The 24,932-nt window shown below is 52.3% G+C and overlaps 1 protein-coding gene across 2 annotated transcripts; it reads left to right on the top strand.

Moving 5' to 3' along the window:
* Positions 1-1,024: 1,024 nt before the first annotated feature.
* On the top strand, positions 1,025-23,524 carry TGFB3 (transforming growth factor beta 3). 2 transcript variants are annotated; one of them, XM_078053998.1, is made up of 8 exons: positions 1,027-2,305; positions 2,664-2,811; positions 10,463-10,626; positions 10,916-11,045; positions 16,246-16,353; positions 18,101-18,272; positions 21,080-21,233; positions 22,287-23,524. In XM_078053998.1, exons 2-8 carry the CDS (start codon positions 2,706-2,708, stop codon positions 22,443-22,445), a joined length of 993 nt encoding a protein of 330 aa, XP_077910124.1. In that variant the 5' UTR covers positions 1,027-2,305; positions 2,664-2,705; the 3' UTR covers positions 22,446-23,524. The 2 variants fall into 2 exon arrangements, with proteins under 2 accessions (XP_035924459.2, XP_077910124.1); XM_036068566.2 differs by having other exon boundaries at positions 1,025-2,811.
* The last annotated feature ends 1,408 nt before the right edge of the window (positions 23,525-24,932 follow it).

Raw genomic sequence — 24,932 nt, 5'->3', positions numbered from 1 at the left:
GCCTCCACCACCCATGAGAGGGTGGCCTTAAAAAAAAAAAAAAAATCGTTCTGTGCCTCAGTTTCCTCAATTGTAGACTGATCAACCACTGTTCTGGGGATTCAGTGAACATCCCAGCGGCCTAGGAGCCAGAGGCAGGAAGCAGACCTCACAGGAAGGGTCCAGGAAGGCTGGGTGAAGCGCGGTGTAGTGGCGGGGAGCAGCACAGATTCGCAGGAAAGTGACCGATTCAGGGGCAAGTCCTGTGTTGCCGGGAAGCAACGTGCCTTGCCCTCTCTGAGCTTCTCGTGGGAAAAGACGTAGAAGCTTAGGCGGAGAAGAGGAACGAGAGCGAGACGAGAGAAAACTTCCCCTCACCCATCTGGGAAATGGGCTGGGGCCAACTGCTGACTTTGCGCTCGCTGGCGCAGCTCCCTGCGGAACCCTCGGCGGGGAGGGAGGCTGCGAACATCTGGAGGACATTTCTGCGAGAGCGGCTGCCGAGCAGGGCCCCGGGAAGAGAGAGGTGCACTTGTGCGCACGTCGGGCCGAGAGGGAGCCCGTCCCCCCAGGCTCCGGTGTCGCTTCCCTCGCCCTCTCCCGCGGCCCCTCTCCTCCAGCCCCCAGCCCCACCCCCAGCCCTCCCCGGAGTCCCGGCCCCGGCCCGCCGCGCTCCTTCACTGGCGCCCTCGCCTCGCCAGGGGGCACCCTCGATCTGCCGGAAAACGCCACCATTTTCAATGGCCCTGGAGCATCTCCAAGCTTCAGCCGGCCGCCCGACTCCAGGCTTGTCAGTGAAGAATCGGGGCCAGGATCGCCGCGGAGCCGTGTCCACCTCCGACCCCGCTCCCCGGCCGGGCGTCGCCCCCCCACCCCCGAGGGTGGGCACGGCTGCCCCTGCTCCGGCCCCGCACGCGCCCCTGCCCCGCGGGCCGCCGGCCCAGGGGGCGGCCCGGACCGGGGGTGGGGGGTGTGAGGGGGCGGTGGTGAGGGGACCGTGGCAGGAGCGAGAGACGGGCCGAGGAGAGAGGACGGGCTGACAGCTGGCGAGAGGGCGAAGGAGCTGGGGGAGAAGGAGGGAAGGGATTTGTCGGAGTAACTTTCCAGAAAAACAGTCAACGTGTAGCAGGAGTGACTCCAAGAGGGGAAAAAAAGTTCAGTTACCACGTCGAACCAGAGGACTCGCAAAGTATTTTTCAAATGGGCTCGGCTTTTCCTGTGCCTGTTTAAAACATTAAAATCGTGCAGCAAAAGAGGCTGCGTGCGCTGGTCCCTCCCTCCCCCACCCGGGCCTGAGACGTCATGGGAGGGAGGTATAAAATTTCAGCAGAGAGAAATAGAGAAAGCAGTGTGTGTGCATGTGTGTGTGAGAGTGGGAGAGGGAGAGGAGCGAGAGGGAGAGAGAGAGAGGGAGAAGGAGAGGGAGAAGCAGCAGGGAGAGGAAGGGAGGGAAGCAGAAAGCCAAGGCCAAGGGAATGAGCAAGAGAGGGGAGAGATAGGGGAAGAAGCCTGAGAAAGAAGGAATAACAGCTTTCCGGAGCAGGCGTGCAGGGACCTGGCTGCTATTTTCTTTTTCTTCTCCTTTTTATTTTTGTAAAGAGAAGCAGGGAACAGAAGCAATGGCCGAGGGAGAAGACAAGCCGAGGTGCTGGTGACCTTGGGCGTCCAAGTGGATTATTGGGGCTGCTCTCCAGGGGCCTGTCCTCCCTGCCTTCCAATTGCACATACCCCCACTTCCCAGCCAATGAAGACGAGAGGCAGCGTGAACAAAGTCATTTAGAAAGCCCCCGAGGAAGTGTAAACAAAAGAGAAAGCATGAATGGTGTGCCCGAGAGACAAGTGTGTCCTGCGCTGCCCCCACCTTTCGCGGGGCCAGCCCAGCCCAGCCCTGCCTCTCCCCACCTACTCACTGGCTATCTGACTTTTTTTTAAACATTTTTTTTTCTCCTTTTCTTTTCCATTCTCTTTTCTTATCCTCCTTCAGGGCAAGGCAAGGATTTTGATTTTGGGACCCAGCCATGGTCCTCCTGCTCCTTCTTTAAAATACCCACTTTCTCCCCATCGCCAAGCGGCATTTGGCAATATCAGATATCCGCTCTATTTATTTTTACCTAAGGAAAAACTCCAGCTCCCTTCCCACTCCCAGCTGCCTTGCCACCCCTCCCAGCCCTCTGCTTGCCCTCCACCTGGCCTGCTGGGAGTCAGAGCCCCGCAGAACCTGTTTAGACACATGGAGAAGAGACCCAGAGCTCCAAGGCACACAGTCGGCGTCTTCGCGCTCAGGGTTGCCAGTGCTTCCTGGAAGTCCTGAAGCTCTCGCAGTGCAGTGAGTTCATGCACCTTCTTGCCAAGCCTCAGTCTTCGGGATCTAGGGAGGCCGCCTGGTTTTCCTCCCTCCTTCTGCACGACTGCTGGGGTCTCCTCCTCGCCGGGCCTCGCAGCAGCGCCCCCCCCCCCCAGCCGCTCTCCCCAGCTTGCGCATGAAGATGCACTTGCAAAGGGCTCTGGTGGTCCTGGCCCTGCTGAACTTTGCCACGGTCAGCCTCTCTCTGTCCACTTGCACCACCTTGGACTTTGGCCACATCAAGAAGAAGAGGGTGGAAGCCATTAGGGGACAGATCTTGAGCAAACTCCGGCTCACCAGTCCCCCCGAGCCATCGGTGATGACCCACGTCCCCTACCAGGTCCTGGCCCTTTACAACAGCACCCGGGAGCTGCTGGAGGAGATGCAGGGGGAGAGGGAGGACAGCTGCACTCAGGAAAACACCGAGTCGGAGTATTATGCCAAAGAAATCCATAAATTCGACATGATCCAGGGGCTGGCGGAGCACAGTAAGTCCAAATTCTCGCTGGGGTGTCTGCTCCAGAGGGTCTGAACTGCAGGAGGGAGTCCCACAGAGGGGGGCCGAGCGGTGGCCTCTGAGCCGGGGGAGGGGGGTGCCCTGGGTTCACCCACACCCAGGCTCAGGAGGTGCGAGGCACAGTTGGGGCCCGGATGGGTGGGTGGGGAGGGAGACAGAGCTGCGGGTGGGGGGGGTTGGCTTCTGGGAGGCCGGGAGCCCTGGGGTTGAGTGGCTTGCTGAACTCGCATCACAACCTGGACTGGTTTTACTTTGGAATTACCTTGTGCTGTCCTGTTAACCTCTGTGTGCTGGCACGTGTGACGGGCTAGGTAACTGTGAGCAGACGGGTGCCACGGAGGGCCAGGGCCAGCTCTCTTGAAAGCCCTTCTGGGTTCACGAGTCTGGAGACCTGGGTCTTCTCCCCTGTTTTCGCAACTCACTGCAACACGTCTGTGGTTTAGTTTTTCCAGTTCTTGGGAAAAAGAGGATACCTGCCCCAGATTCATGTCTGTCAAGCTTTTCCAAGCCCAGGCAAGGGGGCAGCCTCTTGCTGTCCAGGCCCGTCGGTCAGGGCCACACACGTGACCCACGTGAGCCGTGAGCACGGTTGCACCTCTGTTCACACATACATGTGCTTTCGGGCTTTGTACAGTAGACAGAGTCATGGGCTCAAAATGGGCGGCTTCCAGGCCTGTGGACACGGGGAGAGCAGGGTTGTGGCTCTGGACGTGTCGATGATTGCTGGCCGCCCTTCTGTGTCTGCGTGTCACGGGAAGAGTGGGTGGGAGGTGTGGCTGTGGGTGCAGAGAGGACATGTGTCTGGGAGGGTGTCCTCCCAGGAGGCTCCCGTCTGTGCTGAGAAGCTGGGAGGCTTCTGGGTGAGATGTCTGTGTGTTTGTACACGTGTGGGAGTCATGTGTGTTTACTGAACGGACATTTAAAAAACCTCAATACGAGAGAAAGAGAGAGAGAGAGAGAGATTTGGCAGATGTTGAGAAACTGACAGCCCAAGAAGGAGGAATGTGAGCCACTCTGGGCCAGGGACTCTGGGAGCAGCTCTGTTTGCTTTTCCTACCAGCAGGTGTCCTCGCCACCCCGACTACCTCTTCTTCCCGGGCTCACCTGGCCGTGGGGAGTAGGGGCGGGAGGGTGGAAGGGAGCAGGCAGGGTGAGGGGGGTCAGGGGTTGAAAGGAACCTGGCTGAAGAGAAGGAAGAGGTGGTGGGTGGATGGAGCAGCTCTAGCTGAAGGTGCAAAAGGCCCTACTGGGAGCGGGCCCAGGCCAGATCCAGGAGCCTGTGGTTCCTGGCGAGGGGTTCCCACTCCGTTTCCTGTGGCTGCCTGGAGCGCCTTGCCTTAGGATGTGGCTACCGTGTGGGGCGGAAGCCGGAGTACGAGGCAGAGCTGGTAGAGTATGCCACGAGGCGCCCTCCCTGGCGTCCTCCAGGTGGGGCTGGCTCAGGGTCTGCTGGGGGCCTACAGTTCCCGGAGGCACCAGCACCAGGATGGCCGAAACCCCCCCAACCCCTGGGCAACCACCAAGTCAGGACGCAGTGGCCACGAATATGGACAGCTGAGGCCTGCAGGAGAGGTCTGGAGAGAGCCCAGGGTGAGGGAGAAGGGCTCGGACCTCAATGATCCGGGTCAGGAGGTGGAGTCCCAGGGAGGAGGGATTCTGCGTCACAAGGGGCCCGTCCAGCCTGGAATCCCGAGAAGAGAATGAATGGGCCAGATGCAGGCAAGGACCCACAGGTGCCAGTGGACATCGATTTCGTACAGAGACTCAGGGCGCATATAGCGGGCAGCCCTGGGGAAAGCCAGGGCAAGGGCACACGGCTGCTTGGCAGCTTAGCCAGCAGCACTAGCAGCTTGCAACTGGGGCGGGCGGGGGTGGCCCTGGGGCCGCAGAGCCTGGTCAGGCTGGGAGCAAGATGCTGTATGGGATCTTGGGGAGGAGCCAGGGCCCCGTGGGACACGGGCGATGCCGTGGAGGCTTGCAGGTGCAAACGGGAAGCAGGCCCAGACTCTCTGCAGCTGTTGGAGGTGACACAGAGGCTGAGCAGACATGGCTTGGGCCCGCCCTGCAGCTGGTCAGGTGCCGAGCCAGCCCCAGAGAGGCAGAGGCAGAAGACACACTAATTAAAAGGAGGCAGTGGGCAGATGCTGAGCAGGAGCAGAAAGGCAGCCTCAGAGGCTTAGCGTAAGGGAAGCCTGTCCCGAGCTCGTGAGGGCTGGTCAGCAGGGGCACTGGGTCTGTGGCGGGACGCTGGCAGGGTCTGGGGGCCAGAGCTTCTGGGGAAGTGGGAGATCGCGTTCCCTTCCACATTTCGTCCCTGCCAGTCTGCTTTTGTACCCAGTGGGCAGGCACTTAGCGGGAAGTGACAGCAGGAGGTGGCCCAGGGAGATAGGGGAGCCTGGAGAGCAAAATGTGGCAAGGAGTAATTTCCAGGGGGGCAGGGGAAAGGGCACCAAGGTGAGCAAAGAGGAGAGGCCCGTCCTCTGGCTCCGCCCTCTTAGATAGGAACCCCGATTCTCTACCTTACAGATGAGGAACCGGAAGCACGCATCAGTGAAGTGATTTGCCTCAAAGAGCGGGGACTCTAACCTAGACATTCTGCCTGCAGAATGCATGTTGTTGGGCACTAATGCCAGTGTGTAAAGGAAATATTTTAGGCCCCACCTTTAACCTTAAGGCTGCAATAGGACTTGGACTTACAATATGAATAAATCACATATTGGACCAAAGCGGGGGTGGGGAGTGGGTAGGGGCTCTTAGTAACCCTGGGGGGCAGATCGCATAGGGCCAACTGGGTGTGTTCGTTCTTAGCTCTGCCTGTTGTTTTGGCCAGGAGATTCATACCACTGCAGATGTTCTCCCAACTTCAACAAAAGGGTTTTCTTTATCTAATGAAGAGCCTTAAGCTGGTTAAGCAGCCACACCAGGTGGCATTGGACAGGTCACCTCTCTGAGCCGTTTTCTCATCTGTGAAGTCGGAGATAATCTCCAAATGCTCTTGCAGCTGAAACAGTTTTGTGTCTATATCTGGGATGATTCAACAGTCTCCGCACGGAAGGCAAGCCTCTGTAAATCCTTCTATAATTCAGCGGGAGTTGGCTGGGTAGGGCCTCTCTCTGACACCGTGGTGGGGAAAGACACAGCCTTCTCCATTCCTCTGTCATCCTTGTTATCAAGATAACAGTGTGGGTGTCATTTTAACTTCTGGCCGGTAATTATCCATGGCTGGCGGGAGACTCTTGTTTTCATCCGAGGCTGGCGCGAAGACAGCCAGCAAACCCAGAGATCCTGAGCAAAGAGAAAACATGATACGTTGGCCTTTCTTTCCTGAAGGCTACATTTAGATTGTGTTCATTCTGAAAATTAAAAGACCTTTCATATCCCAAGAACTCATTGGTTCTCAGTGCCAATGCCCTCTGCACGCTAGGTCAGTGTTTCTCCAAGAACAGTCCAGGGGCTATGTGAGTGGGAAACACGTGGATTCCCAGGCCCAACCTCACCCTTACAGAATCAGAATCTGCGGGCGGGGTCCGCTTCTTAAGCCCACTGAAGCTTACGACTCGGTGTATTAGGGCAAAACCTTTCCTTAAGGGGCTGCAAACACAAGTGTCCACAGAGACTAGACAGCTAATGCAAAAGATCTGGAAGAAAAGCCTCAGCACCAGCACCACGACATAGCGCACGGGGCACTTGGCCTTGGGGTTGAGGAGAGAATAGGGTGTGTGGGAGGCCGATGGCGGGTGGGGGTAGCCGGAAGCTCCCACACCCTGGTCAAAGAAGGCACCCACTGCTCAGTTCCTGCTGATTTCCGCATTTAGGAATGTGGGTCCAGCTTCACTAGACCTTGCCGTTTCCCAGAAGCGCAGAAAACCTGGCTCTTTTTGTGAAATTTCCCACCTTTTAACCTGGGCTTAAAATATTGATGGGCTTCTAATTCAAAAATTTTTTAAATGATGCATTGGCCAAACTGCATGTCTAATACCTTTTAAAGGTCAACCTATTTAAAGATTAAATCACTGAAGTGTCGTTTCTCAAACTTCCAGAACATCTGGAAGCCATGGTACCCTTTGCAGTGCACTATAAACTGTGGTTCTCAACCCCGGCTACGCATTAGAATCATCTGGAGATCTTTAAAGAAAGAAAGGGGGGAGAAAGCTCTGGACCCACCCACTCCAAGGTAATCATCTGTTTTTAAGGCTTCTCCAGGTGATTCTAATGTGCAGCCGGGGTGAAGAAGCAGCTCCTCACTGGTGTGTGCGTGCTGCCATTGGGAGCAGCAGGATTTTACAGGCAGAAAGGATGGATATAAGCAAAGGCACCTCTAGGAGCCCTGGAGGCTGACAACATTTTAAGAGGCATGGTCGAAACGTAGTCAGCTGTTTCCACATTTTTTCATGAAGACTCTACATGAATATTCTTTGCTTATTTTTCTCTCCCTATAGCAAAAAAGAGAAAATGGCCTCCACCGGTATATATATATTTTTTGCATAGTGGAAAAAGTTGGTCCTAATGTAATTTTCACGGTGGACCCTCTAGTCCGGCTCTCAATAATACTAGCTTCCTGCAGATGCATGGCCTACCCACAGAACTGAGCGGGAATGGGCTGTTGCTTGGGCCTATGGTGGTACTGTAGGCCCACTCCATGGAAGCTTTCATTTTGTCGGTGAACCTGTGCCTCCACTATTTGATCTCCTAGGGCCCCCCAACTTCCAGAGGCCCCACTTTAAGAAGAGAGGGGTGATCAGAAGACCTGGGTTCAAATACCACCTCTGCCACCCACTAGTTGCATGACCTTGGGGAAGTCACTCACTTTTCTCCTTTGTAAAATGGTCAATTTGACTTATTCTCATTCTCCTCAAGGATTGTTAGAGGGTCAGATGAGTTAGGAAAAGCTCCATGAAATGTAAGGTGGTGTTATCACGGTTTGTTTATTTACACTCTCATTCCACCAATTATTTAAAACATCATCATTATTCCGTGGATTTAATTGCCAAGAAGATTATATTTACATTTCCTTTTCTCTCCTAGGCAGTTCTCTTGTAATCACTAATGATTATATGTTTGAGCTGTACTTGTTAGTGTCAATTTGCTTGCATCAACTATGTGTGGCCCCGGCCAAGACCCCTCTGGACATAGGTTTCTTCATCTGAAGAGGGTTGCACTAGATGACCCCTAATGTCCCTTCTAACTCTGCTAGAAATTTGTAGGTCCCAGTGATTAAAAAAGAAAGAAAGAAAGAAAGAAAAAGAAAAAGAAATAACACTTCCCAGGGAGCCTAAGTGGCTCAGTCGGTTGAGCATCCAACCCTTGGTTTTGGCTTAGGTCGTGATCTCAGGGTCCTGAGATGGAGACCTGCATCAGACTCCACACTCAGCACAGAGTCTGCTTGGGATTCTCGCCCTCTCTCTCTCGCTCTCCATCTGCCCCTCCCCCTGCTCGTGCGTTCTCTCTCAAATAAATAAATAAATAAAATGTTTTTTTTTTTTTTAAAAAAGATCCTTCGCACCTCCTTCTTGAAATCTCCTTGAAGTTCCCACCAAGAGGAGTCCGTCTGAGGGAACAGATATCTGATTGATGGGCTGGGAGCAACAAAAGAGGGATGGTTACAAGAGTGTCCTGAAGACCATCTTAGCTCCTCAGTGCCCCCATGTCCTGGCCTCCCGCGGTCCTGACCCCCCTCTGACTCTGCTTACGGGCACGTGCCGTTTTCCATTCCATTTTCCTTTCCACAGCAACATGGACACACTCCACTCCCTCTTTCAGCAGTTACTGGAGGGACTGTTCTAACTGAAGCCGCATCGATGACAGCTCCTTCAAGAACCAAGCGTGTCGGTGCTCGAGAGGGTTGCCAGTCCGCGTGCTTATCCGTGACCAGCGGCTTCCAGACTGGCAAGCTGAACAATTAAACTGCTATCACTGATGCCTCCTTCTGGTTCTGTCTGACACGGTTTAGGGAATAGTTGGCAGTATTTGTGTTTTGAAGCCAGTTATTAATCAGGGCTTCGTTAGCCGGCATTCACACATTTGTTTTCCTAACATCTGTTCCATTAATTTTCTAAGAACCAGTGTCAGGCCCACCAGATGGCAATTTCCAGAAACACTCACTCATCCTTTCCTAAAGATCAGTAGCGCATTTGCTTGTTTCCAGGCCTCTGATCCTTCCCGCCTTGTCCGTGACTTCCTACACCATCCCTCGGGGTGATTATGAGCTCATTCCAGCCATGTCCATTATGTGTGGAATCTGGGTCTCCGAGCTTGAATTTCAAGTTCTGGCTATTGTTACCATTTGTGTAGAAAGTTTTTCTCTGGGTGTTAATGCTGCTCAGACCTTGAGGTTGTGAAGTGTACGGGAGAAAAAGACAGGAGCTTTCTTTTCTCTTGGGGCACTGAGATATGGCGAAGAGCATCTGCGGCCGTGGGTCTTGTGGACAGGGGTGAAGAGGCCAGCAGGGTGACAGTGGACAGGGGTGAAGAGGCCAGCAGCGTGACAGTGGACAGGGGTGAAGAGGCCAGCAGGGTGACAGGGGCTGGTATAGCATGTACTGTCAAGGACAGAAACCCTTAGAAAAGGGCCACCAGGGATGGCCCAGCTCTGTCTGAAGAAACGTCCGTGGGTCTGCCAGGCTTGAGATGTGGGCTCTTTGCCATACCGATGCTGCCTCAGTGGGTCTAGAACACAGTGTTAATTATGTCACTGCACTGCTCTAACACTTTCCATGGCTCCCCACTGCTGATGGGATAAAATCCAGCCTCTCGATCTAACATTTCAGCCTCCCCGTGGCGAGACCCCAGTCGGCTGTCCTGACCTTGTCTTGTGGGCCCCTCACCTGGTTGCTCCAGGTCGTCTTACACACATGCACCTCCTCCCCTCCCTGCTGTGTTTCCAGCAGTCCTTCCATGGAAAATCCCTCCCTCTCCATCCTCAAACCCTTTCCTCCTGCAGGACCCAGATCAAATGGTACCTCTTCGCATCACGTGCTCCCTGCTGTCTCCCTACTCTGATCCGACCCAGCAACTCCTGGGCTTTTCCAAAGGCCCTCAGCACTTTCCTGCTGGTTCCATTATGTGGGTCTTTGTATTGATATCCTTCCCTGGATCTGAATCTCCTTGAAGGCAGGGGCACGGCTCTTCATTTTTGCTTCCCGTTGTCAGCACTGTGCTTAGCACACAGTATGTGCTCAATACACATGTAATAAATGAATGAATGCCTGAAGGAACAAACGAATGAATGGGTCAAACAGCTGTGAGACGATTAAACTACTAGGGGGACTTGCCGCGATCTTCTGAGCATCTATGTTTTCTAAAAGAGTAGGAAAGCAGGCTGGAGAGCCTGCCAGAGCTGGGATGTTGAGGCCATGGGAGGAGGGGTGATTGTCTTTGACTGGCCAGTCATTGGTGCCATGTCCTGGGGCTCCCGGGTCTCCCTGCTCCTGGCTCAGGCCTGTGTGTGATTCCAGGGCCACCAAGATCTACCTCCGCCCCCACCTTTAGGCCTGAGGCCTTGTCGAACCTCTAGGGAGGCCGTGGATGGGACCTCGGCCACCTGGCGAGTGTCCGTGGGCAGCACATTGGCTCCTGTGGGTCTCACTCACACTGCCCCTCTCCCCGCTTGCTTGATCTCCTAGATGAGCTGGCCGTCTGCCCCAAAGGAATCACCTCCAAGGTTTTCCGCTTCAACGTGTCCTCAGTGGAGAAAAATGGAACCAACCTGTTCCGAGCAGAATTCCGGGTCTTGCGGGTGCCCAACCCCAGCTCCAAGCGCAGCGAGCAGAGGATCGAGCTCTTCCAGGTGAGCCCCTCCCGGAACAGAAGCCACACAAACGGGAGAGCCAGCTCCTCTACCATTTTGGGCCTCCCCTTCCCGCAGAGATCAGCAGACCTGGCCATGAATCCCACCTTCTGGGACTCTCTCCATCTGTGTCTGTCCTGGAGAGGATGAAGCGTTAAATAAGGGGCTCACAGGAGCCTTCAGGAATTTTTAGTTTCCCGTTGCTCTCCTCACCTGGCCTCCTGCACTGTGAGCTGGGCCGCGGGGCTTGTTCCGGCCTGGGGTACTTACTTCTCTCTCTGCCCTCCAGATACTCCGGCCTGATGAGCACATTGCCAAACAGCGCTATATCGGCGGTAAGAACCTGCCCACACGGGGCACCGCCGAGTGGCTGTCCTTTGATGTCACTGACACTGTGCGTGAGTGGCTCTTGCGAAGAGGTAGGTTGACTCTTAGTCTGAGCCTTTTGGAAGGCACCTCAAGGTCCCTTGATCGTTCACGAAATAGAAGGAACAGGACAAAACTAGAGGAGTCACAGGTCTGGGTTCAAACCCTAGCTTTGTCACTGGCTCACTGTGTCCTTCATTCATTCACTCACCCCATATTTATGAAAATGCTCCCTCAGCCAGGCTGGGGGGAGGGATACAGCAGTGAACAAGACCGGGGAGGTCCGTTTCCCATGGGGCTGTCGTTCCGATGGGAGAGACACAGAATAACCAAGAGAACATACTGATGGGTAGGAACGTCAGGGATGAGTACCACAAGACATCGAAAGAGGACACTATGGCAATGACGGGTGGGGTCCGGCACGCGGTGCTCAGGGAGGCTCTCTGTGCAAGGGAATGTGTGCACTGAGGTCCGAGGGATGAGAAGGGCCAGCGTGTGAAGGTGAGAATAAGGGTGTGCGGGGCAGAGGAGGTGGGGAGGCGCAGGCCCCCAGGCGGCAGCAGGCATGGTTTGATCCGACAGAGGCCTGCCGGCTGATGGGCTGGAATGGAGTGAGCCGGGCGCCAGAGGCAGCTGGGGCCTTATGACTTGGGACCTGTAAGACCACGGTCAGGTTCGAGGACTTATTCCATGTGTGATGAGAAGCCCTGCAGTGTTATAAGCAGGGATGGGATATGGAGTGAGGTGATTTGGTTTGTATCTCTAAAAGGCCCCTCTGGGGGCGCCTGGGTGGCTCAGTTGGTGGAGCATCTGTCTGCTCAGGTTATGATCCCGGGGTCTTGGGTCAAGCCCCATGTTGGGCTCCCTGCTTAGCAGGGTGTCTGCTTCTTCTCCTCCCTCTGCTCCTCCCCTCTGCCCCCACTCATACCCTTTTGTGCTCTCTCTTTCTCTCTCAAATAAATAAAATCTTAAAAAAAAAAAAAAAAAAGACCCCTCTGGTTGCCATGAAGTCAAAGGAAGGAGCCAGAAAACCAGCTAGGGGCCATCGCAGCCGCCCGGATGAGAGCAGCGGGGGCTTGCGCTGCGGCGGCAGCCATGGGCGTGGAGATGACAGGGCTTTGTTGTCTGTCTCTGTTCCTGCCCTTCTTTACTTGTACTTGGGGGTACTGCCCGGACTGATGCTTGGTAGGGAAGGCGTGCCTGTGGTGGGCCCATCTGTTCCTTCTGCCCGTCTTGCCCAGAGTTTTATTCTGTCATCAGCTGCCCTGGGGGCACAGTCCATCCACATGCTGATGTCCAGAGTCCCTGGAGCAGGTGGGTCCTTTCTTGTCCTTGATATTTTGGGAAACCTGTCCTGGTGCTTTGGGGTTAGAGCACTAAGGCCTGGCCTACATAATGTTTTAAATTTAAGTAATGGTCAACAGTTTCTATTTTTCAAGTCAGGAGATTTCACATAAAACCTGGACTTCTGGATTTTCTAGAAAAATTGGAAGATTTCCCCATGACGATCCATGGGAGATGAGTAGTGGCCACCTCTTGAGGTGGGGCACGCATTCTTCACGTCCCCATAGGCCCTCCAGTCCCTGCTGTTCCCCCAAGAGTGAGGCTGGCAGTCCCCACTGAGCATGATCCGCTGGCTCGCTTTGCTCACTTATGTAACCTGCCCGGGGTCTGGAAGCATCCGAGTCTGCAAGCCCTCATCCTGGCCGAGCCGGCTGATCAGGGGCTGAAGGTCCTGCCTCAGCTCCAGGGATACCCGGGAATTCTGTCCCATCTCCCCTGCTGAGCACAGAGGCAAAGCCTAGGAGCACCCACGGGACCAGGATGTGCCTTGGGCAGCGCAGTTGGGAATTCTGACTCAGACGGCACTCCGCCTAGAGCCTGACATGGCTGCAGCAAGGAAGGGCTGGGGAAATTCATCTCTTAGCTTCTCTGTCTGATTTTGATCAGCTCCACCTGGATTTCTTTGAAGCCCTGGGCACTTGAAGGAGTTCTTATTTTCCCAGCTGCAGAGCTCAATGAGAAGTTTGCGCTGAGAATGATTTCCATCTTCCTTGAGACATCAAAAAGATAATTTCGTAATAAAACCTGTGGGTCCCCCACCCACCATCCCCACTGCTGCCAATTCTGAGGTTAGTTCTTCATTGGAACCTTCAGTTCCTAGTTAGGCAGCTGCTTCCCACCCCTCACGCAGGGGAATCCCACACAGACCTTTACTTATGCAGAGCTTGTGAGTCTCCTCAGAGTTCGTGGCTCCGAACTAGGCAGCAGATGGACTCCAAATGGTGCAGTTGGTGGTGTGGACTGATGGGGAAACCGAGTCACACGTCTGGTCTTGTATTCATTCAGCAAACATCCGAGAGCCTCCTGTGCACCAGCTTGCCAGCCTGCCTTCTGGGTCCCAGAACTGTCTGGAGCCCTACCCAGAGTTAGGGGACCCAGGTCCTCATACCCTTGTGCTGTTTCTCCTCCTGGTCTGCACTTTCTCCCCGTGCAGAGTCAGACACCCCCTAGCGGCCCGGGTAGGGAGCACAGCCAGCATCGTAGCACAGGAGAGGGGGGACACTGGGAAAACCCAGGCGCCTTCCCTGGTGGTCTCTGTTGCCCCCTCTTTGTCCCTCTTTGACTCTACCAGTTAGGGTGTGGCTCAGGCATCAGGTGTTTGAATCTTGGCTCTCCCCACTTACTGGCTGGGTACCTTGGGTAAGCCATTTAATTCTCTAAGCCTCATTAAATGAGTTACTGCACATAAAGTCTTAGAGCGGCGCTTGACATGTAATGCTCAACAAACGCTGGTGACTCTTGCCATCACTCTGAGTCTTCTACCTACACAGAGCCTGGTGGCCAAGCCAGGCCGCCATCTTACACTACCACCTGTCCCCTAACCCTAACTGTCCCCAACACATGTGTCTGCACCTTGACTTTCTATTTTTTTTGAGATTTATTTATTTATTTGAGAGAGAGAGAGAGAGAGAGAGAGGGAAAGGGGGAGAGAGAGAGAGAGAGAGAAAGCGCACGCACGTGAGCATGCACAGGGGAAGGAGCAGAGAGAGAATATTCCAGCAGATTCCTGCCGAGTGTGGAGCCTGTGTGGGGCTCGATCTCACAGCCCATGAGATCAGGACCTGAACCCAAAGCAAGAGTCAGACCCTCAACCGACTGAGCCACCCAGGTGCCCTTGCACCTTGACTTTCTAACTCACAGAATCACAGAACTTGCCCACACCAGGTCTCTCCTGGCCTCCCTTGAGCCCTTCTGGGTAATTGGAAGTACACTCTGCAGCCCATTTCAGCCACCCCGGTTCATTCCTTCAATGGCCTTCAACCAGGAAGGAGACACTCCTGTGACTCCATCTCTTTTTACTTCTTGTTCTCTGGCTGGGCATCAGCTTCCTTGTTATCATAGCCCCCTCCCTCCCCACCAAAGCTAACCTTCTGGAACTGAAATCTTCAAGCTCAGCAAGTATCAGTGTGTCCTAGAGGCTGCCCTGGTTTGGAGGAGGACAGATGAGACTGGGTTCTGGAGTTTATGGAAGAAGGGATCCTGGCCTGCCTAATGGTGACCAGAACCCCTGGGCTTGAGTCCTTCTGTGCATGAGAAGGGTGCTGAGCTAGCTTGGACTCTGGGGTTTTCCCTGATGACACCAGATTTCAAGATCACCTCAGGTTGGTCCCAGGGCTGGATGCTCACACAGAACGAGGGCGGCCCGGGGCACAGTAAATCAATCAGCTTGCTGAGATGCTGATCCTGAAGCCAGAAGGGTCCTTTCCTCATGACCTTTCCCACAGCGCAGGTTGCTGCTGCCTCTGGGTCACCAGAGCTTCCCTGGCTGAGTCTGACCCACCAGAATTGACATGATACCAGACCCTTCCTAGTTTCCCTGCACAAAACTTCTGGATTCAGTTCAAATGTGTCTGTTCTTATTCCTCCTTTTCTCCCTCCACTTTACTCAACCCGTTTTACTAATTTCCTTGCTTCCCCAATTTTAGTAAAACGCAAACACCACCAATAGGAGAAAGGGCCCCAGCTGGCCTTCTTGCACCAGAGAGTCTGTCAGCAAGCCCTGGCGTCTGCACATTTCCTCCTGCTGGTTCTCTCCGAGCTCGTGTCATCGGGGCCCTTGGCCCTTGGCCATCTCCCCCGGCCTGTGCTCTGATTTCACAATGGTCTTCCTGAGCGGCTCGTTTTCCCCCAGTGAGCCATCCACATCTCTAGCTCCCCCATTAACTGAACAGGGATTCCCAGAGAAGAAACTTCCAAGTAACTCTGACCTCATTCTGTCCTTATCCCTTAAGGAAAATATGGCCAAAGGTAACTGTGATTTTCATTTTCTGTCCTCTGGAAACTACCACTCCATTTACACCCACAATCATGGCCCTGGCAGAAAGGCTGGCATCTTCCCCGTAGACGGATTCGGCTGTTTGTCTGCAGGTGACCTTGCCTCTAGCATTGCTTCCTGACTTCTAATCCTACGGCGCAGACTCTGCCATCTTCCTCCCATCTGGTGGAATTGGTGGCCTTTGGAATCACAGCTTCTCTGCTCCCAAGTTCTTCAGTGAGCCCCTTTCCCTGGCCTCTCCCGGTCCCTCCCCTGCTTCCCATTTCATCCTGCCTCAGCAGGTTGGCTCGAGTATCTCCTCTCCCAACAAACACCTAGGTAGTGTGATGGTCGTTTTTCTTCCTTCTTGTATCCTCATTCTTTTGTCCCCAAGTAGGCAGGTGACAATTTTTTCCCAATACCATCCTTTGAAAATAGATGACTATGAATATTCTCCTTTGGGACGCCTGGCTGGTGCAGTTGGTTAGGCGTCCAACTCTTGGTTTCGGCTCAGGTCATGATTTCAGGGTCCTGAGATCGAGCCCCTCGTCGGGCTCCACGCTCAGCACAGAGTCTGCTTGAGATTCTCTCTCTCCCTCTTCTTCTGCCCCTCCCCCCGCTCGCACACATGCACCCACACTTGCTCTCTCTCAAATAAATAAATCTTCTAAAAAGAAGGAAAATTCTCCTTTATAATGCCCCTTAATTTATGCCTTTATTTGGTTATTCATACGTAACAGAAACACCTGCAATATGGTAACACGTGTGGAGGTCCGCTCGAGCTTTGGCACCTTCTGTCTCCTGTGTCCCTCAGCATTACTCAGCTCCTGTGACTGCCTATGGGAGCAGAGGCCCTGGCCAACCGTGCACGGTGATGGGCACACTTCCCCATCACATAAAGAATGTTCTCACTGATTCTGTGTCTTATTTTGCAGAGTCCAACTTAGGTCTGGAAATCAGCATTCACTGTCCATGTCACACCTTTCAGCCCAATGGAGACATCCTGGAAAACATTCATGAGGTGATGGAAATCAAATTCAAAGGTAACAAAATGGATGGTGTATAGTAGGTGGAGGGCGGTTGATGAGGCAGGACAGAACAGGAGACCCCAACCAGGCCCCAAGAAAAGCAACCAAACTCCCTCACGGAGATGGCCAACTATTTTATACTCGAGTAATTCTGCTTTGCTCTAAAGGCAAGGCTTGGGACTTTCAGTTGATAGATAGAGTGTGTTAACATCTGGAAGACAGTGTAACCTTGGGAAGAGTGGTGCATCATGGAGGCCAACGGGTCCGCCTCTCTGAGCTCAGTCACTAAAACAGAGATGAAAATACCTCTTTCGTAGGGTTATCATGCAAATTAAATGAGATAACAAATGTAAAACACAGTGCCACAAATGCTCAACAAATAGTCGTTGTCTTCCCCTACCCTAAAAAAAAAGGACCTGCGGTGACCAGGAATACAAGTGTCCTGACTCCTGAACTTTCCAGATGTTACAGAGGCCACGGGATCCCCACCCAGGAGTCATCTGGGTTTGAATGACTGCTTTGGGGATCAGGGTTTTTGTGTTAAGATGGAGAAATAGTTGAGAGTCTTTTCTGGTTTTCCAGTCTGTTTCTAAGGCGCTCAATCTCTGGACAGTCTCTGGGTTTCAGGGATATTCTCTTTCCTTGAATAGTCCCATTTTGGATAACTGAGGCACACCCAAAGCCAGGTGGTTCCTCAAGATCAAACCAAGCATGCCAGAGCGTGAGGTCAGAGGCTTGTCTGGGAAGAGGTGCACCCTCTCTTGGCTGCCAGCCCTGGGCAGACCTCTTACCCTTCATGGGCCTGATTTCAGGCCCCCCCCCTTTTATTTTTAAAGCCAAGCATTTGACATCCTAATCACAGAACCTCAGAGCTCAGAAGACCTTTGGGGTCCTTACCTACAGGCGAGGTCAGGACGAAATCCTCCCACTCTGTAAATAGTTACCTTGTTCATAAAGATTCTCAGAAAAGGGAATTTTAGATCCACGCCTCCCATTTGTCTGACGGTCCTAGTGCGCCTTCATGGGGTCCAAGTCCCTTCCGTCACTGTGTAAATTAAGCTCCTCATGTTCCTGTCCTTGGTGGAGATGGACAACAGCAGGCGATTGCCTGTCACAAAATAGATCTCCTTTAGTTGAGACTCGGTCTAATTCAGTCCTCAGTGTTGTCCTTTCCAGATGAAATAGCAGGGTCTCCCCGCCAGCCGCAGAGTTTGTGTGCTAAATCTGTGGATCACATTCCTTGGTATCTTATCTGAGTGTTACAGTGGAAACACCTTGAAACTACTCGCGCATGTGCCCATTAATAATTAAGGAGTCTAGCTCCTCCGGCTCCCATTAAAGGGATCTTAAACCGAGACATCTTACGTTATAGGGAGGACTTCGGCGCTGTCTTGACCAATTCAGAGCATACGAGGAAACTCACACCCCAAAATTCTAAGTCTGGGAATCTAAACGGACAGCCCAAAGCAATGTGTTAGCCAGCTGCCTGGGGTGTTTCATGGAAGCTTCTCGGCCCCGAGATCCCAGGAAGCATCTGGGAAGGGCTCTCTGCTCTCTGGGTGACTTAGATACCGGAGTCATGAGGGGATCTGACCACAGGTGTCTTGTGCGTTCCTCTCCCTGGTCTTCTCCTTCCGCTTCCTGTAGCCTGACATGAGCATGACGCCTTGCCCTTGCAGGGCCGTGACGGGGTGCCATAGGAAGCCAGCCTCCACCCTGCCCTCCTTAGACAGGAGATTGTCCTCCTCCTTCCCCTCTGCAGGTGTGGACAGTGAGGATGATCATGGCCGTGGAGATCTAGGGCGCCTCAAGAAGCAGAAGGACCACCACAACCCTCACCTCATCCTCATGATGATTCCCCCGCACCGGCTGGACAACCCAGGCCAGGGCGGGCAGAGGAAGAAGCGGGCCCTGGATACCAATTACTGCTTCCGGTGAGCTTGGGCCCACTCACGACCGTCAGCTCCTGAGGCAGCATTTACTGTACGCCCTCAGGGGCTCAGTCCCCAGGCCTAAGCTGTGCCGACGGGGGGGTCCTGGATGCTAGTCACAAACATCTCCAGGAAAAAGATTTAAAACCTCTTACCAACGTCTTCCTGTTTTTCTGGAAGCCCCCGTTTTTCCGCAGCCCAGCTCTGTGAGGGCCTGGCTGAAGCAAGTGAGGAGGAGAGTGTTGCTAAGACAGTTTGGATCGCAGAGACTTGGCCGAAGCCTCTCTGTAGTTATCGTGTTTTGTAAAGTACTTCTATGGTGTGTTTTTGTGTGGGGGAGATGAATGCAGAACTTCGTTTTTTTTCTATTTAAATCCTAGTTGGTTAACATATAGTGTCATATTGGTTTCGGTAGAATTTAGTGATTCATCACTTCCATACGACACCCAGTGCTCATCATACAAGTGCCCTCCTTAATGCCCATCACCCATCTAGCCCATCCCCCACCCGCCTCCCTCCAGCAACCCTCAGTTTGTTCTCTATCGTGAAGAGTCTCTTACGGTTGGCTTCCTTCTCTCTCTTTTTTTTCCCCTCCCTTCCCATGTTCATCTGTTTTGTTTCCTGAATTCCACATGAGTGACATCATATGGTGTCTTTCTCTATTTCGCTTAGCCTAATACTCTCTAGCTCCAACCACGTCATTGTAAATGGCAAGATCTTCTTGATGGCTGAGTAATATTCCATTGTATATATACACCACATCTTCTTTATCCGTTCATCTGTCGATGGGCACTTGGGCTCTCTCCATAGTTTGGCTATTGTTGATAATGCTGCTGTAAACATCAAGGTGCAGGTGCCCCTTTGAATCTGTATTTTGTATCCTTCGGATAAATACCTAGTTGTACAATTGCTGGGTCATAGGGTAGCTCTAGTTTTAACTTTCTGAGGGGGTAGCTCTAGTTTTAACTTTCTGAGGAACCTCCATACTGTTTTCCAGAGGGGCTGCACCAGTCGAATGCAGGGCTTCCCATGAAAGAAGTGCTCAGTTCCCTGTGAACTGTCCAAGGATGCTCCTGGGTGAGGGGAAATAGAGCAGTCTCCACGTACCAGGGGAATTTGAGCTGGAGAAATTAATGAACTAATTCGGAAGTGGTAGGTAGCCACTGTGAAGAGAGAAAAAGAAAGAGCCTCTTCTCTTATTTAGTTTAGCTCCTCATTCATAAGGGCAGGGATGATAAAGCACACACAGCAGTTACTAAAAGGTAGAAAATGACCACATCTACGAGAAGGTCCAAAGGATAGAGTGCTTTAAGAATCCGGAGCAAAAAGTTCATCTGTGGATGCAGGAAAGGCTTCCGAAGGGTGCAGATGAGTGAGGTTTGGGCATGGAGGGATAAGGGGGGAGGAAGGAAGGAACACGAATGGGTCAGTTTGGCTGGAGAGGAGGATGCCTGAGCGGAGCTGGGGAGAATGAATTAGGAAATTTTTAGATCTAAAACCATGTCTTATAAGGAGCAACTGAGCGAACTAGGGAGGTCGAGCTTGAAGGTGTAGGAGAGGCAATGTAGTTGGCCGCCAACTGTCTGAAGGCTGGCCCGTAGGCTTGCTCTGTGTGGCTCATAATCAGTTAGGAATGGATGCTCTTGGCCGCAAGGCACAGTGGCCTAAACCACAGAGGATTTCTTGTTCACAAGAAGCCTGCAGCAGCAGGCTCAGGGTCGGTCTGGCTGCCTCGTTATGCCACTGGGAATACAGGCTCTCTCTCCGCAGCCTGCCATGCTTAGCATGTTGGCTTGCTTTTCATCTTCTTGCTTACGGTCACAGTGACTGCTAAAGCTCCAGCTATCTTGTCTGTGTTCATGACAAGAAGGGGGGAGAGGCAGAGCTGGTAGCTTTCCTCTTCCATCCGTGACTTTTATAAAGAATCAACTATTTTTGCCAGAATTTGCCCTTACCCTCTGCATACTTCTCCTTATGTCTGATTGGTCGTCGCTGGCTTACATGACCACCCCTCCCCGCAAGAGAGGCCAGGAAAATGAGGATCTGGTGGTCTAGACTCTGTAATGGGAGGTGGCAAGGGAGAAGGGAGGTAGGAATGGCTTTTGAATAGATAGATAACCGGGAATGTTTGCCATGGTTCACCCATGGAACCTACAAGAAGCCAGATTTTGGAAGTAGTAAGTTCTAGGTCGCAGCAGACATTGACGTATAGGCTAGATGCCCACTTGGCAAGGGTTATTGCCAAATGGATTTCTGCAGGGAACAGAATTAAAATGGCCTGATGATCATCACACTTGGGGTGAGGCACGAGTCTAACAGAAGGATACGCCTCATTTTGATTCGACGGCCTCTAGATTTGGTCTAAGCAATCTACTGTAGTATGTAAGCTGCATGAGCTTAGAGTTCATGTCTCGCAGGATGCTCATTAGGAAGGTAACGATAAAACCACCCTCAACAAAGCTGAGCTGGCTAAGAACATCCAGTGCTTGGTTTTATGTGAAGCAATTTATGTCTCTGCTTTGATCTACGATATAAAAAGGGGCAGGACCATCTTTGCCTTTTTTCTCTTCCTTATGCGTCATCTGTATCTGCCTATTATGTCCTTGGGATCATGGTCTTCAACACAAGAAGATGCTTTTATGGTATATACTGCTCAGTGCACTTGAACCTGGGATTCCATTGATTAGGGCCACCTCTTAGGATGACCAGGAAGGACTCCAGGTACAAATATGAGGGCCGTTGGTGAAGTTTTTCATATTGGTGGTTTCCTTCAGGTTAGTGGTCTATAAATGTTTTTTTTGTTGTTGTAGCAATTTGGAGGAGAACTGCTGTGTGCGCCCTCTCTACATTGACTTCCGACAAGATCTGGGCTGGAAATGGGTCCATGAACCTAAGGGCTACTACGCCAACTTCTGCTCCGGCCCTTGTCCCTACCTCCGCAGCGCGGACACAACCCACAGCACGGTATGGAGTGGCGCTCATGCCATGCGGGACACGTTCACACGAATGCGTGAGGACTGAATGGTGAACGAGCGAATGATGATCCGGGGCGAGTAAAACCCCTTTGCTGAAGGTTCTGATCTTGGCACCCTGGCCCGACTCTACTTTGCCACACCCTGCCCTTTAAAACTTCCTCCATGGTTTCAACCAGCCTTTTTATTTGTTCTGTCTAAAGCTTTTGTACCATTCTGGAAATTAACTCACTGTCCCAGCACTCCCCGTAGGTCAGAGATGTGCGCACACAGCTAGCAAGGGATGTTGGGGCAGAAAGGCTTCTGCCATTGGTGGAAGGACTCTGGGAATTCCAGCCTCTTGGATATAGAAAAGACATTTTGATTGTTTTGTTTTTTTTTTTAAAGATTTTTATTTATTTGAGAGAGAGAGAGCACATGAGAGGGGGGAGGGTCGGGAGGGTCAGAGGGAGAAGCAGACTCCCTGCCGAGCAGGGAGCCCGACGCGGGACTCGATCCCAGGACTCCAGGATCATGACTTGAGCCGAAGGCAGTTGCTTAACCAACTGAACCACCCAGGCGCCCTAGAAAAGACGTTTTGAAAGACCATGCAAAGCACACAGAAGCAGCTAATATGAAACAATGGGAAGAGAAGGGGAGAGAGGGGGAAGTCAGGACTCTGACACTCGCTTGCCTTTCTTTCCCTCAAGGGGACTCAGAAATAGGGCAGTCATTTGTGAAACATGGTTCCTGATAGCTCACCCTTGACTGCCTCCTGTCTGGGGCCGCACACTCTGGCGCTCACTAAATGGCCCAAAGCAGCGTTCAGTGAGCTCACTTCTCACCGAAGCGACCAGTTAGAGCTAGCAAAACCAGCAGAGGAGTGTTTCTTAACAGCAGAGAATATTTCATGATCCGTTTTAAAGTTGCCCATTAGTTGTTCTCAGCTTAACCTGAAAATGCTCACACATTGAGTACAGGTGTTTCCCCAAACCGGAAGAGCAGCCCCCAGAACACGGTAGGGGGCTCTGGGCCTGCCGCCCTCTAAATGACCTGTCCTCCCCAGGTGCTGGGACTGTACAACACTCTGAACCCTGAAGCCTCTGCCTCACCTTGCTGTGTGCCCCAGGACTTGGAGCCCCTGACCATCCTGTACTATGTTGGGAGGACCCCCAAGGTGGAACAGCTGTCTAACATGGTGGTCAAGTCCTGTAAGTGTAGCTGAGACCCTGCCTGCGACAGAGAGAGAGGACAGAGGACTGCCACCGCCTGACCGCCTGCTCCTCGGGAAACACAAAGGCAACAGACCTCACCTAGAGGCCTGGAGCCCCCAACCTTCGGCTCCAGGCAGATGGCTGAGACGAAGTTCCCTTTTGGGACATTTCTCCTTCGTGCTGGCTCTGAGAATCACTGTGGTAAAGAAAGTGTGGGTTTGGTTAGGGGAAGGCCCAACTCTTCAGAATACACAGATTTTCTGTGACGTAGACGGAGGTGGTGGGGACAGAGGAAGAGGGATGGCAAGCCGACACGGGACGCATCATGCGGCAATGGATCTGGGATACCCTAGGGAGGAGGAAGGGCAGAGAACGGCCGGGACAGGGCCAGGCCGGAAGACACTTCTGAGGTCAGATGTGCTCATCGCTGCCCCACATCTGCTCTAGGGAATCGGGATTACATTATACAAGGCAAGCATCTTCCTTCAGACAGGTTACCTAGACAAAGTCCCAGAATTGTATCTCCTACTACCTGGGATTAAGGATGAATCTGTTATTTTGGCAAATTGTCCTCTCAACATCAATCAACAGCACCAAGGGTCATTACAGGGAGAAAAATCCAGGGAATGTAGTTCCCGGGCCGTCAACTCTATGGGGCCATCTGGATACGCTGAACTCAGAAGCAGAGGGTGGGAATGAACACTCTCCCGTCTGCCCTCTGGGTCCCTCCTCTCGCCTTCTTCCTCAATCGATTTCCCCTCGGACATCTGGCTAGACACCTTCCAGGTCAGGGCACACATATTTGGATTTGGGGTCTGTGCAGTCTTGGGGCATTATGGGTCCCCCCACCCCAGACCCTGTGTCCATCTGGTGTTCCTGGAAGCAGGTGCTAGAACGGGTGAGGCGTGCGGGGAGGTCGCACATGCGCCACACGATGACTTGGCCCCAGACACGTAGACTGAGGTATAAAGACAAATACAAATATTACTCTCAAAATCTTTGTATGAATAAATATTTTTGGGGAATCTTGGATCATTTCATCTTCTGGAAGATTGTCTCTAGAACAGTAAAAGCCTATTCTAAGGTGTAAGTCTGACTGGATAAACATCCTTGATTACTCTTTTCTTAATCCCACGTTCATGTCTACTAACCAGAGGTCACTGGTACCTGGGGCGGAGAGTCTCGAACAGCGAATGCATTGCTTAGTGTGAGTACCCTGGACGGTGGGACGCTGTCCTGCCTTCTGCCATTTGAGGAGACTTAACTGCTTGTGTTCCCTTCCTTCTTGTGGAGCATGTTGTTCTCAGACACACAGGCAGTGGTTCAGATTTGCAAAAAGTTGTATGAATTTGACCTACATTTAACTGTGGGCAAAAATCATTTGGGGTGAACCCTTGCCTGTGGAAATGTGTTCATTTGTACATGCCCTCTAAGTTATGAACATCATCATTTTTGAAAATCTAATCTCACCCTCACAATCAGTTGAGAATTAGAGAAACTGTCTGTGGTAAATGGCCGAAGAAGATGAGGCTAATTCTGTTATCGGGGTAAGCTTGCCAGGAACCCCTCTGTCAGTGATTTGGGGATGGGAGAGGGCGAGGAAGTACAATCCCATAGTTCTTGTTTGCGGGCGCAGATCCCAGAGCAATGCAGAATTCTGTGATATTAATGTCCACCTGAAGCAACCATCTGCAATGCGTGAGGAACCATTTAAGAGCTCCCCAAAAAACATGTTCCTCTATTGAGATCACCTTACCGTTGGTGAAAAAGTCTATCTGAAGCTAAAATTTGTAGGTTGAAGGGTGTGTGTGTGTGTGTGTGTGTGTGTGTGTGTGTGTGTGTGTGTGGATGTATCTTGCTCCTTCTGGAATTCTCCCGAATTGAATTCCTGAGTTTGGTCAAGACTTTCTTTCCTGCTTTGTCCATGCCCAGCCAATTCTAGGAGCTTCTCTCTCAGGCTTCATCCCCTGTGGCACCCATTTACTTCCACTGTACTTGGGGAGCTGTATCCCTGCCCTAAAATCATGGCTGCTGGGACTGTGGCCCATCTTACCCAAGGGAGCTAGCGGGCCCAGAAAGGGGATGCAGCGTGCCCAGCCCTTTGGCCATGGGCCATTGCTATCCCAAGCTGCAGAGTCTCTTCACTTGTGGCAGCTATTCTCAAGTTTCAGTGGGCACGAGAAACACCCAAGTGTTTATCTGAACGTAATAAAAATAAATAAATAAGAAGCAATTTAAAAAAATGTCCAATTTCAGGCTACAGCTCTAGAGAGATCTTTAGGCCCGGGGAAGGTCCAGGCTGCCTAAAAGCTACATTTGGAGCAGCAGTGTCTTCGATCTGACATCACTGGGTCCTTCCTCAAGGCTTAACTAAGAAAGAAGGGAATCATCTTTTTGACCCCAGAATAAACCTTCCTTCTTATCCAACCTCATAGGAAATCACTAAAATGTTGGCGTGTGGCTCATCCTAATGAAGCAAGGCAATGAGTTATGTTTCC

This window comes from Halichoerus grypus, chromosome 8, assembly GCF_964656455.1.
Source record: "Halichoerus grypus chromosome 8, mHalGry1.hap1.1, whole genome shotgun sequence".
Lineage (NCBI taxonomy): Eukaryota > Metazoa > Chordata > Mammalia > Carnivora > Phocidae > Halichoerus > Halichoerus grypus.
Note: the sequence above shows the minus strand (reverse complement) of the source record. Positions and strands in the feature narration are given on the sequence as shown.

Bases quoted from the DNA above. Each gene is read 5' to 3' on its own strand.
- TGFB3 (XM_036068566.2), top strand. From the start codon at position 2,460: ATGAAGATGCACTTGCAAAGGGCTCTGGTGGTCCTGGCCCTGCTGAAC. The intron at 11,046-16,245 runs GTAGGTTGACTC...CTTATTTTGCAG, and splicing joins TGAGTGGCTCTTGCGAAGAG to AGTCCAACTTAGGTCTGGAA. The intron at 21,234-22,286 runs GTATGGAGTGGC...TGTCCTCCCCAG, and splicing joins CGGACACAACCCACAGCACG to GTGCTGGGACTGTACAACAC.